At 35.3% G+C, this 15,465-nt stretch overlaps 1 protein-coding gene across 1 annotated transcript in view; it reads right to left on the bottom strand.

Moving 5' to 3' along the window:
• Positions 1 to 15,465, bottom strand: part of ADAM7 (ADAM metallopeptidase domain 7) — a 69,871-nt gene that overhangs the window by 21,529 nt on the left and 32,877 nt on the right. Inside the window, exons 10-16 of the mRNA XM_055345808.1 lie at positions 8,945 to 9,114; positions 6,616 to 6,700; positions 5,572 to 5,702; positions 3,607 to 3,781; positions 1,799 to 1,888; positions 612 to 807; positions 104 to 206 (exon numbers count right to left, since the gene is read on the bottom strand). Of these exons, the coding sequence (XP_055201783.1) occupies positions 104 to 206; positions 612 to 807; positions 1,799 to 1,888; positions 3,607 to 3,781; positions 5,572 to 5,702; positions 6,616 to 6,700; positions 8,945 to 9,114 (950 nt within the window). The remainder of the gene's footprint in view (positions 1 to 103; positions 207 to 611; positions 808 to 1,798; positions 1,889 to 3,606; positions 3,782 to 5,571; positions 5,703 to 6,615; positions 6,701 to 8,944; positions 9,115 to 15,465) is intronic.

Below are 15,465 nucleotides of genomic sequence, written 5' to 3'. Positions count from 1 at the left end.
CCCTCACCCCCTGTCTTCCTAATCTCCTCAGTAAAAAGAGGTTAGCAGCTGTCAGAACAAGAGCAATTTTGATTTTGCAAAAACACTCTTAAAAAGCACTTACTTCTCTTCACAGGGAATTAAGCTGTTTTCCTTGTTTTTGCAGTATCCAAATCTATTTCCTTTTTTATTCATCTCATAGCAGAGATCAGAACTGTCTTTCACCTCTAGGATGCAAAATGGAATAATTAAAGTAGAACAATAAAAACTTGAATGTTATAAATAATAAAATATCTTATTTTTCTAATGTAATTGAAATTTCAGTATTAAGAATTGGTAAGGCAGAATGGGAAAAATAAATCACTCTAAAGCTATCCTATTGCATCAGGAGGATATTTTAGGGAGAAGTATGGATATAAAAAAGTAACAAACATACCTTAACCCACATACTGAGCTAGTTAATGTTAGAGGTAATATCAACTAATATTAAAGGTAATATCCAAAGAAATTCTAGGTAAGATCTGGGAAGAATATCACAAATGGCATTATCTTCAATCTTGTCCCTAAATTTTTACAGGATAATAATAGCTATTATGTTTATCAGCTGTTCACTGGAGTGAATACTCTCTCACCATTATCAAAGAATTCAGAGCACTGATCATCCCGGGTGGGACATTTCCCCATGAAGCAGTAGCCTTTTGCATTCTTGCAAGGAAATCCATTTACTTGGAATTTGTCCTGAGGACATGCAGTAGAGTGACCAGTACACACTTCAGGAAAATCACATTCATCTTTTGCTGGTCTGCATATGGACCCTGATTTTTTCATCTGTTGAAAAAAAGACTAATAAATCTTGGACACATTAGGTATGTTAAGTTTCAGTAAGTAGGGGAAAGTTTGACCCACTTAATTTATCTAAAAATAAAGGTTTTAGGTTTGGATCATGACTTTCATCTCTATTCCACTGAGAATTATTATCATTTGTAAATACATTTGGTTTTTATGTAATTTCAGGAATGACACGATGGTGTTTTTGAGAATCTGTATTAGAACAACATTGGGCAGAGTTGGAACAGACATAAAATGGAGAAATGAGCAAGTGTTTTGTTCATTTTGCTCCAGTACATACCATCCCCAGCACACATACAACTGGGAGCCCCTACCTATCTATAATGAGGAAACTCCACTCCCAAGAAATCAGATCTCTCCATATGAACTGGAAAAATACTCTGACTCATTCCTGGAGGAAAGTGCATTATTCAGCCTCTCAATATGCATTTGATTGTAATGAGTCCTAGAAAGATTTGAAAATGAATAAGACATGCTTCCTTTCCTTTGTGAGTTTACAGTACAGTGAGTTGAAAGAGATGTCATTAAAACTTTGGACAGAGTCATTTGGATTCTTGATTGCCTTACCCAGGAATATATTTCCATGTACTAGCCACTCTCACTTTCCAATTCCAGTATGATCCTTTTCCCTTCTAGTTCACTGTTGTTGGAATGCCACCCCTCCCTACCACCACATCTGAGCTGAGGTTAAATAAGTTGGTAATGATTTATAAAGGAACAAGAATAATGTTGATCATATAGCTCTATTCCTAAAAGACCAAGTGATACCTACATGCTTCTTTACTTTCCTGACCATGGGATTGCCCAGGACTGAAGTCAGAACATCTCAGAAGAGGTTTTATTTGAGACAAGCAAGCCTAACCCTGATCTGGGATTAATAGGGTAGGGTCGTTCAATGGATGGCCAATTCTGTGGTCCTATGTACACTTAAACTGAAAATGGAGAACCCATTCCTAGCAAAGGTCCTTACCTGACAAGATTCACAGCATTCTCCTTCTGCACAAGTAAATCCTGGCTTCAACACACATTTGTTTGCATCACAGCAAGGATTGGTACACTCCTGGAAATAATAAAAAAGATAAAATTGTTTTGTAGTTAAGGTCCTGTTTAATAAGTTGTTCTGTGTAATTTATTATTACTTGTCTTTCAGAGAGAGAGGGGGAGAATCTCAAGCAGACTCCCCACTGAGCATGGAGCCCAATGTGAGGCTTAATCCCAAGACCCTGAGATCATGACTTGAGTCAAAATCAAGAATTGGAGTCTTAACTGATTGAGCCACCCAGGTGCCTCCATTTTCTTCCCAATTGGCTGTTTAGTACTCCGTGCTAATGACTTTTCGTCAGCAGTATACAATGTCCAAAGTTTCTGACCTTCCGTTTTCCTGATGATTTCCATTCTTTGAAAGGATCTTGCTACTTCTCAATTCTAAAAGTTTTTTTTTTATTTTTTTTAAATTTATTTATGATAGTCACAGAGAGAGAGAGAGAGAGAGAGAGAGAGGCAGAGACACAGGCAGAGGGAGAAGCAGGCTCCGTGCACCAGGAGCCCGATGTGGGATTCGATCCCGGGTCTCCAGGATCGCGCCCTGGGCCAAAGGCAGGGGCCAAACCGCTGCGCCACCCAGGGATCCCTCAATTCTAAAAGTTTAATAATAGAACTTCTGAAGATCTAATTTCACATTTTCCTCAAGATTTTAAGTATTTCAAGTGGAACTTTGTTGTTGTTTTTAATAAATCATTAAATAATTAGCAGGAAGGATGCTTAGGCCCTATCTACTCTAAAAAATTAAAATAGCAAAAGAAATTGTCTGCATCCTGTATTGTAAGGTACTTCATGTGTTGGAATCAAACTGTATAACCATTCTAAAGAATGTGCATAGGCAAAAGCATCATTTTCCAAATTTAAGAGCCTCTTTACATTTAATCTGAGACATTTGAAAACTAGTTGTTGCAACTTCTTTACATGTCACTGTCCCCACTCTGATCGTATAGTCTCTGATTCCACTAGGCTATTAGACTTATTTTGAATTAGTGTCTAAGTGTACATACTACAAATGTCTTCTTCAGACCAGCAGTATCAACATAACCTTGCAGATTGTTAGTAATGAAGGATCTCACCCTCACTTCAGGCCTACAGAATCAGAACCCATGTTTTAAAAATGCCCCCAAGTGATATATATATATATATATATATATATCATAATTTGAGAAGTGACTAAGATCCATACCTATATGATAGGCTCTTAAGAGAAATAGCTTCTATGTTGGAGAAAAGCAGATTAAGAATTACTCTAAAATTTGTCTTAAAGCCATGTTCTAAATGTTCCAGAGACCAAGGCTGTAATAAATATGTGGAAGGTTAGAAGGGTTCTTCTCGGTTAAGACAGTTTTCTAATGACATGAACTGTCCAACTGGGATATAGACCAGCCTTATAAGGCCCCAAGTAAAGCTCAATTGCCTGACTGTGGAGAACATATTCCTATTATGCATGAGATCAGACTTAATGGCACCTACAGGCCTTTCTTACAAGAAGAACCAATTACCATATAAACCAGGCAAATGTGGTACTGTGGATCTCCAGTAAGATCATTATACACAGTTCATGACTTGGTAAGATGCCTTGTAATGAGGCCACACCAGGGACTCATTTCAAAATGAGACAAAAAACACATTCTTTAAAACTTTACAAGGAATATCATGGTTGATTAATGGCTACCTCCTTGCCTACATTCAAGCTAAGCATAAACTTTGTAATTTAAAGATATTATTTGCAAATACCTGAATGGGGCCACAATCACACTCTTCTCCTTCATCCAACTTCTTGTTTCCGCAATATGGGTAATCACTTAACTTATCAGAAAATGGAATATTGAACATGCATGTGGGATTATAATTCTTCAGGTGTTGCAGGTACTGAATTCTGTTGCATTTACTGAATTTTATTGCAGGAATGCTAGATTTAGATGAGTTAAAAATAAAGATTAATTTTATCAATACACAGTGGTGGACCAGCTATGAAACTTTTATGAAGAATTTAGAAAGGATAAATATAAATGAATAACTCTAAAAGTCCATTTACTTCTCCTACTTTGCTTTACTGTTATAGGAGAGTAGCAACTGGGCTTTTGTTATAGAAAATGTCTTATTGAAACAGCCAACTCATGATATTCTGGTAAACATACTCTGACTATATATCCTCCAGAAAGTCCTTCCAAAGCCCACAGTTCAGACTGAATGTGCCTGCTGCTCCTAGATCACTTTTTATTTGTTTCTCTTGACATAACCTATATATTTGTTTATCGTTTATACAACATTACAAGCTTCTCAATGCAGGGACTATATTTTTTTTAAAAAATAAGCACAAATTAATATAGTGCCTAGCACAAACTAGTTCTCTATAAACATTTGTTGAAATAAATCATTTATTTAGGATTTTCTTACACATCATAGGAATGCACTATACTTCTCAAAAGTTTAAAGATTAATAGGACTAAAATTCATCTCCCTTCTGTCTTCCTTTTGCTTTGACTCCCTTGCCATTATCGACACAGATGGACTTTTAGAGTCTTAAATACATTACTTTGGAATGGTGGGGCCCTGAAAAATACTGCTAATTATGTAGATAATGCTATCAATTTAAATATCAGTTACTTAGTTCTTACTCTACACCAGTCACTGTGCTTGGGTGTTTTCATTATTTCATTTAATCAATATGGAGAAGTACTGATCATCATCATAAACACTTTTCTTATATGCAATGTACTGTGTATTCTCTGTGAGGGAGTTAAAAAATGTGTAAAGTTTAGGACCTCGCTGCAGGTAATTCACAGCACGATGGGGAGATATAGGACATTCATTTGTTCTGTAACTATTTATAGAGTACCTAGTATGTATCTGGGACTTTTCTAGATAGTGTGATAAAACAGTGAAAAAAAGAAAACAAAACCCTCTGACCTCATGAAATTTATATTTTGTTGGAGGAATAAAATAATAAGTAAGCTAAGTAGGTAAAGCATAGACTAAAGCATATCACTTTAGATAATAATTAATATCAAGAATGGAAAAAAAAACAAAACAAAAAAGGAAAGGATGGATAATGACATAGTATGTATTTGAGGAGACAGTATCGAAAAATTGGATCCGGTGGTTGGAGAAGGTTTGGCTGAGAACAACATTTGAGTAAAGATTTTAAGGAAGAAAGAAATTAGAGTTTATTTATTTTTTTAAAAAAGATTTATTTATTTATTTATTCAGAGAGAGCGAAGACAGAGGCAGAGACACAGGCAGAGGGAGAAGCAGGCTCCATGCAGGAAGTCAGATGTGGGACTCGATCCTGAGTCTCCAGGATCACACCCCGGGCTGCAGGCGGCGCTAAACCGCTGCGCCACCGGGGCTGCCCAGAAATTAGGGTTTATAGCAAAGATGATAAAACAAGGCACATGGAGTGTATTTTTCTCCTAAGTGCCTTAGTATGATTTACTAGTTAATCACTGTATACTTTTGCAATATGCTCAGATGGAATTTTAGAATTTCTTTCATCATGTCACTAGGACAGATACTATGAACTGATAAGATTTAGCCCCCAAAGGGAAATAGCCTATCATGGCTGGTTTTGTAATAGACTTCATGGAATATATTAGTAAAATTTTCACATAGTAACAATATATAACCACAATATGGAGTTTTAATCAAGAGGCATGCCCAAAATATTTAAATGTCTTCTCTACATTGTTTGAGCCTTACCTTCCACCACGATCCATCACACATCTCTCAAAATTACAGGTACATGGGTAATCATCATGCTTCATCCCAAAGTTATGCCCCAGCTGATGTGCAATTCTGCTTGCAACTACATTTAGGTCAGGTAAAAGATCCTGAGGCCAAGAAAAAATGTACGTTAGAAATCTCTATAAGATAATATACTTTAGTATATAGTGTTTTGAACTATTGGTTGAGACCTGGTTTCTAGCTTCTGATTAACTAGAACTTATTTGAGAGACCATCGACTTCATCACATTCCTGTCCTGCCCTAAGTTCTTTTAATTATATAGTGAGATTGGGTAAATGATCTTTTGAGGGTCTCTAACTCTCACATTTTGAAATTCTTTTTTGTGGCATAGTAATAGTCGTTGTTGGATTTCTATAAACTCATTCTTACAAACAGCTAAAAATTATAACTAATGTCCTACACAATACACTAAACATTATTGATTTGCCTTTTATATACTAGATATTCAAAGAGGGTAAAAATAAAAAATATGTGAGGTTCATATTTTTAGAGTACAGTCTCATATTGCACAGTAGTGGTATGTGATGATGAACAACACTGGTTTACCTTCATTGTTTATCTATACCTTTTATAAGACATTTATTTTCCTCTTTAATAAAGGAAACATAGCAGTATCATTGTGATATATCTTGGTGGGAATATATGACAAAATGAACATGTTTCCTTTCTCTTCCTCCTCCTCCTCCTCCTCCACCTCCTCCTCCTCCTCCTTTTCTTCTTCTTTTCTTCTTCTTCTTCTTCTTCTTCTTCTTCTTCTTCTTCTTCTTCTTCTTCTTCTTCTTCTTTCTTCTTCATTGGCTCCATGCCCAGGCAGAGCCCAACACAAGGCTTGAACTCATGATACTGAGATCAAGACCTGAGCTGAGATCAAGAGTTGGATGCTGAACTGACTGAACCACAAAGGTACACCTGGTCCCTTTCAATAGGACACAGAAAATTTATAAAACTTAAATTCAAACTTTGTGATTAAGTTTAATAACAAATAAAACACAGCCTACCTTAACAACACTGGAGGAATAATAGGGTAGACATATGCCCTCTGAAAAAGAAGTTCCTTGTGCATGTGTGTAGAGCCACTTCCCACTATAAAAAAAGATGCAAATTAAAAAAAAAAAGATGCAAATACACTCTTCAGTCTGAGGCAGTAGTTTAATTAACACAAAGATTGAATTGCAATGAATCTTCATAATGCTAGTGACTTTGCACATTAGAATGTCTTTTTTCCCCTGAAGTTCTAGAATTCAGGATGATCTTGTTATTAAGTTCATTTAAAGCTTGTGGCATATTAGAGGTATTGAATAAATCAGTACAATCTAAAGTTGAAATCCCGAAAAAATAGAACTTAAAAAAATAATGTGAGAGTCCAATTTTACATGGCTTACTCTACACTCAGCTTTAGATAAAACCACTTAAAAGGCCAAAAAATTAAGTTAAAAGTGTTTGGAAGGAAAAAATACAACATAGTAACTAGTCTCAATACTGAGATTAATTACTTAGCTATAGCTGAAAAGTTTTAAAAAATTTTAATCAGCCATAGAAACTCATAGAGCATTAGGTAACCATAATCAAACATTTAAAAGAGTTGTCATGTGAACTATCCTTGGATTACCTAAAAAGACAGATATAGATGTGTATACTAAGGGAGTCCAGACTTGATACACTTTCGAGAACATTTAGAATTGAACCACGTTAAAGAGCCATCATGAACTGGAAAACCACACTTGAAATATAAGTAAGAAGATTCAAATATGAGAAAGGTGGTCAGACTAGATGAACCCTTTTAATCTTTAACTCTTTTGATCAAGAAGATACACTTTTAGTCTCAGTGTTTGGCTACGTATCTTGGAGGAATTTAAAATGTCTGTCTTCTTAGATGCTAGAAATCTTGGAATAGAATACTGTGTATAGAGATGAAGCATCAGTGTAACGCAATCTGGATTCTGATTTTGCTCATGGTTACTTAAAACAAAAATCACACCATGATAATGCCATATATATTATTTCATCACTCATCTATGTGAATATAGATAAGAGGACATACAAGAAACTCAACACATAAGAAATCCCAAATATGATGTCCAATTAGACATTTAGGGGAACTTTCCTCATTTTCCTATTTGCAGACATACTATTGTTGTAAGAAGCTACTGCTCAGAATGAAGCATTCATGAAAGTAAAAAGTTTTCTGCTTACAGCCATGTATTATTTCTACACTAATTTATTAAGTATTTTAAAACTCATGTCCAAGAAATAGACAAAGAGGATAATCTTGCCCAAAATGAAGGTTATTATGATATTTTACTTTAATTTCTATAGTTTTAGAGCATACTAGTAAATGAATATCTGAGTCTCAGGTAAAACTACCCCCCTGGATATATATGCTGTGGGCCATCCCAGATATGAAAATCAGAAATGATATGACTTTGGAGGTGTGGTTCACTCTCATCAGTCTGCCAAAGAGCTGGAGCTGACCTCCAACTACAGGTTTTAGAAGGCTCACAGCTCTGAGTTCAAATTGAAAGTTAACATTTAAATAATGATAAGAAGCACGTTGTAGGCTGTAGGAGAAACACTGCAATTATAGGAAGATGAAGTAGGTAAAGTGGGTACCATTGTTATATAGTAGCTTTAAGGGCACTAGAAGAAATGCTAAAAAACTCCATTGCTCCAAAGCTGTGCTTTCATATTTTAATTAGGATAATAGGACTATGGTTAATGCAAGGTAAAAGTCAATTCAGCTCCACAATTATTTATCATCTCCTTATAGACTGAGTAGTATGGTTGTTTTGAATTACAAAAATGATTTTAAAATGCCCCCCCCCTTTTTAAGAATGACTTAATATTGTTGATAAATCCAAACCCTTGTTTACTTAGGAATATTAAAGCTGTGGAAGAGATGCTCTTGAAATGCTTTTCATTGGATAAGGACACTTCGTTGATGGAAAATGTCCAGAGAATGAAGTGCTTTCTCCGAAATGCAGGTTTTGGTGGAGTATTGGAATGGCATAGTGCAGAAGAATAAAAGGAGTTAGTGTTGGATGCTGACAAATAAATCAATTATAAAAGTATATTGCTTACCTAATGACATTTTCAACCCTCCCCAGAAATGTAAATGTGTTATGTTTACTTTCTAGTATTAATCAGTATTAGAAAGAAAGACTATTAAAAAGTTCATTTGGAAATTTTATATATAGTAGGATATAACATTTTGTGACTGTGTACTGTGCAAAAGTCAATTGTTTTAAAAAGTATGTTGTTGCTCATTCGTTTTATTTTCTTTTTTTCTAATCCACCTAGAGTATGCATAAAAATAGAGCACTTACATACCTGAGTAATAGAACATGATCAAAATTATTCCTCTTTTTAAGGATTATTTCTTGCCAAGTTGAAAAACGCAATAAGGTATTTTCTATATTTGAATCTATGTGTACTTTATCTTCATTTGTCCATATTTCAAGTCCAACCAATGTCACATGAATGTCCAAAATTTTATAAATCTATTCAAAGGAGAAATTAATTTTCACAGAGTCAATTTGTAGAAGGATAGTTCATCAATACTATATTCTTCTACAATAAAAAAGTAATAATTTTAACATGTGAAGTACTATACCAAAAAGTGTAGGCCTTATTTTACAAATGGTTATATTGAAACAGAACGTAGAGTAAATTGCTCAGAATACTGAGTGAATTGCCATGACCAACAAAGAAACTTAACTAAAAAAAAGAAAAATATGGTTCCTCTTGGATATCATAAACCTTACAGTTACTGGGCTCAAGATGTGTCCAATAAATAATTTAGTAAAACTCTGAGATTATAACTGACCTGAAGATGTGAGTTTACTAAGAGTGGCACACAGAGGAATGAATGTTCTTTATCTATCTCTCTATTTAAGACATTAGCTAGTTCTATGCCAAATTAGAACTGATACTGCTTTTAAAAAGCAATAGCTTAGCTGTCATATTTTGTTTGATTTTTGGAGCTACTTTGTTGTCTGTGAAATCTTCTTGGAGACTGCTCAAAACAGGTGCAAATGGCTATAGCTCATAGCCTTCTCACCCCATTCCCATTTGCTTTTGTAAACACTAAGTTGGTAGATCCTCTGATGCCAGCACAAAGAAGACAGAATTGAGGCAACTATTAAGAGGATTTTTAGACCAAAAAAATGTTACATCAATTTTATATTTCATAATAGCCAGTACAAAGTAGGCTGGAAGAATGAATGAAGAACTATGAACATTGAGTTAAGAGTAGAAATGAAGAGGTCACTCACTCAGTATTAGTAGAGGATGCAAGCAGTTATTAAGAAGTGTGATACATCATGGGTATAGCAACACTGTGTTAAGTATCTAATTTTCTTAACCTGCATAATATGAATATATTGAATTCTACCTGTCAACATAGTCCAACAAAGTCATTTCATAAGCATGAGAACTAGGCCTCCTTTAAACTCTCATGAAGTTAGACCTTTAGTCAAATCATGATCTCAAATCCATACTGGAACCTATAATGTCTATTCCTTTTGACCCTGACTTTACTGTGGAATAAACCTTATAAGTGAGGTCCCACAGAAAGAATTTCTTTTAACCTTGCTCACTGGAGTCTCTACAACTCATGAGTGGGCTTTAGGTCCATAAAACTGGGGAAAGTACAAATGGTAACAAAATTTGTCATCTGTCATCCTATGAATGTACTCTCTTCTAATGAGAAATTATCCTATAAAATAAAATCCTGCTGCATCTATAGAATGCTTGGATGGGTTTGGAGATACCTATTCAGGAAATTGTAAAGAGTTGATTCGTTCTTCATAATAAAGAAAAAACTTTGAAATTTCCTCTTTTTTTTCAAATATTTTATTTATTTATTCAAGAGAGACACACAGAGAGGCAGAGACACAGGCAGAGAGAGAAGCAGGCTCCCCACAGGAAGCCTGATATAGGACTTGATCCTGGGATCCCAGGATCATGCCTTGAGCCAAAGGCAGATGCTCAAGCACTGAGCCACCCAGGCACCCCAAACTTTGAAATTTCTAAGATAAAAAGGTAAAGGCAATATGAAAGTAAATGAGAGAGGATGCAGTAAAATAATGAGTATGTGGAGGATAAAGGACCAGTATGACTTCCCAATCTAAACTGGAAATCTTTAGTAAAAGTTCAGTAATATGCACCCAGTTTTGTATGTATGTTTACTTTGCCAATGGGAACCCAAATAGAAAGACTGAGTCTTATATTTAGATCAGTGTTAGGGTGGTAATAAAGACTATTGCAAAATATAAGAAACAGAACAAGAGGAGTTTGAGCTGAGAGGCAGAGGAGCAGAGCTGATCAACCCCAGAGCAAAATCAGTACCAGGCATGAGCCCTTCCACTATACACACACACAGGGGGATTAATTCACACACAAAGCCAAGAGTAGCTCCTGGGATTTCCTGACTGAAGATTGGGAAATTGAGAGTAGCCTAGGCAAGACAACTGAGACATAGTCCCACTCACCATGGGGAGTCTTCTCATTGGATCTGACCAGAAGAGACAGTGACATTCCTGAAAGGTGTGTGAATGGTTTGAGAAAGAAGTGGATAGGTGGAGCTGACTACTTTCAGAAAAAAGCCAATACAGATATTCCTTGATTTTTGAGTTTGTTTTATGACATTTTGCTTTCACAAAAGACCTACATTAGAATTTGTTTTCACTGAAGAAAAGAAATCTGAAGAAAATTTTTGCTTTCATGAGAAAGGGCAAAAAGGAAAAATAATGCTCAGTGTTTCTTTTGTGGTGAGTCACTATAGAGGCAGCACATACCCTAGGTAGGTGGAATTGCCAAGCTCTTTCTCCAGGAACCACGCTCAGAATCACAGTATCAAGCTGCCATAGATTTGAACTGTGTCTTTGAGCACCAGTGCTTTATATCAATTTATTTTGCGCATTTGTTAGCAAGATGTTACCTAAGGTACCAGAAAAGCCTAAAAGAGGTTGTTTTTTGGCTCAAAGACATTCCCATATAAATTAATAGTAATTGTTTCTTTGATTTGTGCTATTTTGGCCTATGAAAGTTTTCTCCTAATATCTGAAAGTAGAGCATTCCTGTTAAATCTTTCATAGGAATGCTCTACCTTCAGATATTAGGAGAAACCTATACCAAGTGTGGAAGCTTCCTGAGTTATACACAGGCAGGGGAATTAATTTTTAGCCAAGGCAAGGGTAGTTTCTAGCCCCTTCTAACTGGAGAGCCTCTTTGGGAAATTGAGAGTTGTCTGGAGTCGCTACCCAGGCAAGGAGAATGAGACATAGTCCACCCATGGTGAAGAGAGCCTTTTTGTTCCAACTGACTGAAGTTTGGTAAAACACATGAAAGCTGTGCATCCCAGAAAACTCCAGAAAGGCACAAGAGAAAGGCAGACATAGCCTATAGTTTGCAGAGCAAAGCCAGTGGCCCTGTTTGGCTGCGGCTTTTGGAGTGCAGTTTAGCTTAAGTTAAGACAACAAAGATATAGTCCAGCTTTAAAGCTGCTTTTTCTATTGCACCAGGACAGGGAATCTAATTCATAGTCCTGGTCATCACTGAATATAGTTTTCAGTATGTCCCAGCAGGCAGCCTAACCAGAGCACATGGGAAGGTGTGTAATCCGTTCAACAGCCTTATATGTAGGTGACACTTGGACAGATAGCACAGGCCTTGGCTTCCTCTATAGAATAAAACTGATGTCCTTCTCTGATCAGGGAATTCTGTGCACATTGTGCACATTCTGAGCTGTTTTGTGCCCCCAAACAGTGAGTTGTGTAGGCACTGGGCCTTATCCAGGGAAAGTAATTCACAGTTCCATGTATTACTGAATATAGTACTCACTTTCTGGTCTAGTAAGCCTGACTAGAAAATACAGGCAACTGGGGAGCCCATCCTGCATCCTCACTTGGCAAGGGAACCAAGCTTGCAGGGCTATACAACGGTTCTTAGCCAGTGGCATAACTTGCTTCTCCATCCTCAGAGATGAAACTGTTATATCCAAAAATAGACCAGAGTAGAAGCATAGTCTTCTCAAAGACATTATCTGCAGACACACACAGAAACCCAAACAGAGCTGACTGGTAAAGAACTATCTCTGCCAAAGAAAATCTATACATCTGGAAGAATCTCCCAGTTATTTGAATGTACAGATACCAATGTAAAGAATCAAACATCATTAAAAATCAGGTAAATAGTGTAAAATGTAAAGAGGATAAAAAAAACATAAAGTATAAGTTGTTATCAGTATAAATTAGGATGTGATAAGTTTGATATTTTATGTAAACCTCATGATAACCTCAAGGGAAAACTTTCTGATAATTAGATGCATACAATAAAGAAGTCAAAGCATACCAATTACCAATATCAAAGACATCAAAATACAGAAAAGGACAGTAGGATAAGAAATAGGGAAGAATGGATCTACAAAACTAAGAAAACAATTAACAAAATGGCAATAGCAAGTCCCTACCTATCAATAATTACTATAAATGTGAATAAATTTAATTTCCCAGTCAAAAGATATAGGGTGGCTGAATGTATAAAAAAGCAAAATCCAACAATATACAGCATACAAAAGACATGTTAGACCTAAAGACACACATACACTGAAAATGAAGGAATGGAAAAAGACATTTCAAGCAAATAATACCGCCCCCCCCCAAAAAAAGCAAGGGTAACTATACATATATCAAAGTAGATTTTAAACTAAAAATGGTAAAAAGAGACAAAGATCACTACATGATGATAAAGGTGTCAATATATCAAGAAGACATAATTGTAAGTATTTATGTGCGCAATATTGGAAAATCTAAATATAAAAACAAAAACTAAAAGAACTGAAGGGAGAAATTTTAAAAAATGTTTTAATACTCCACACTGAACAATGGATAGATCATCCAGACAGAGAATCAATAAGCAAACAGTGCATTTGTACAATACTCTAGTCCTAACTAACAGATATATACAGAACATTCTATCTAACAATAGCAGAATACATATTCTTATGTGCACATATTTTTTAGAATAGATCATATGTTAGGTTTTAAAACAATTCTTAGCAAATTCAAAAATCATTAAAAAATCATACCAAGTATCTTTTCTGAACATAATGGTATAGAACTAGAAACCAATAATAAGAGGAAAACTAGAAACATGTAAACTAAACAACACTCTCCTGAACAATTAATGGATCAAAGAAGAAATTAAAGGGGAAATAAAAGAGCTTCTTAAGACAATGAAAATGGAACACAACGTGAAGAACTTATGGGATATAGCAAAAACAGTTCAAGAGGAAAGAAAGTTCATAACCATAAATGCCTACATTAAGAAATAAGAAACATCTGAGGTAAACAACATAACTCTACACCTTGAAGAATTATATTAACAGCAACAACAGAAACAGAGTCCTAACATAGCCAAAGAAAGGAAATAATAAAGATTATAGGAGAAATAAATGTAGAGAACAGAAAAACATTGTAAAAGATTAGCTAAACTAAGAGTTGATTCTTTAAAAAGATGAAGAAAATGGACACACACTAACCAGACTAAGGAAAAAGAAAAGGGACTAAGATCAACAAAATTATAAATGAAAAAGGAGATTACAATGGATACCACCAATATTTAAAAGATAAGAGGCTGCTATGCACAACTATATGACAAAAAACTGGATGCCTAGAAGAAATGCAAATATTCTTGGTACTATATGATGTACCAAGATCAAATCAGTAGAAATAGAAACTCTGAATAGACCAATTACTAGTAAGGAGATTGAATCAGTAATCAACAATATTCTAATGAAGAAAAGTCCAGGACCAGATAGCTTTACTAGTGAATTATATCAAACATTTAAAGAATTAATATCATTCTCAAACTTTTCCAAAACAATCAAAGAGAAGGAAACACTCCCAAACTCATTGCACAAGATTAGCATTAGCCTGATACCCAAATCAGAAAAGGATATTATCAGAAAAGAATACTGCAGGCTAATACCTCTGATGAGTATAAATGCAACAGTTCTCAATAAAATACTGCCAAACTGAATTCAGCAACACATTAAAAGAATCATTCACATGATCAAGTGAAATTTATCCCTGAGATGTGAGGATCATTCAACATAAGTAAACCAATGAATGTGATACACTAATAGAATCAAAGAAATGAATCATAAGAATCATATCTCAGCTTGGCAGATTAATTTCTTTTGTTATTTAAAAAAACTTTTAACAAATTAGGCATAGAAGGAACATATCTCAACATAATCAAGGCCATTTATGACAAACCCATCTCTAATATCATGCTCAGTGGTAACAGGCTGAAAACTTTTCCTCTAAAATCAAGAAAGGGGAACCTGTGTGGCTCAGTTGGTTAAGAATCCAACTCTTGATTTTGGCTCAGGTCATGATCTCGGAGTCATGAAATCAAGCCTTGTTTCAGGCTTCACACTGGACATGGATCCTACTTAAGTTTCTCTCTCTCTCTCTCTCCCTCTCTTTCAATCTCTCTCTCCCCCTCTGCCCACTCCCTGACTTTCATGTTCTCTCTCTCTTTCTCTCTCTCTCTCTCTCGAAGAAGAAGAAGAAGAAGAAGAAGAAGAAGAAGAAGAAGAAAAAAAAGGAAGGAAAGAAAGAAAGAACAAAAGTGTCCACTCTTACCATCCTTATTCAATATAGTACTAGATGTCCTACCTAGAGCAATCAGACAAGAAAAAGAGATTAAAAGTATCAGAATTAGTAAGAAAGGAGAAAGGAGTAAACCTGTCTCTATTTGCAGCCATGATTTTATATATAGAAAATCCTAAAGACAACCAAAAATGATTAGATGTAATCAATGGATGCGTAAATTTGCAGGAT

Source organism: Nyctereutes procyonoides, unplaced genomic scaffold (genome assembly GCF_905146905.1).
Source record: "Nyctereutes procyonoides isolate TBG_1078 unplaced genomic scaffold, NYPRO_anot_genome, whole genome shotgun sequence".
In the NCBI taxonomy this organism is placed as follows: Eukaryota; Metazoa; Chordata; class Mammalia; order Carnivora; family Canidae; genus Nyctereutes; species Nyctereutes procyonoides.
This window is presented reverse-complemented; position numbering and strand designations above follow the sequence as displayed.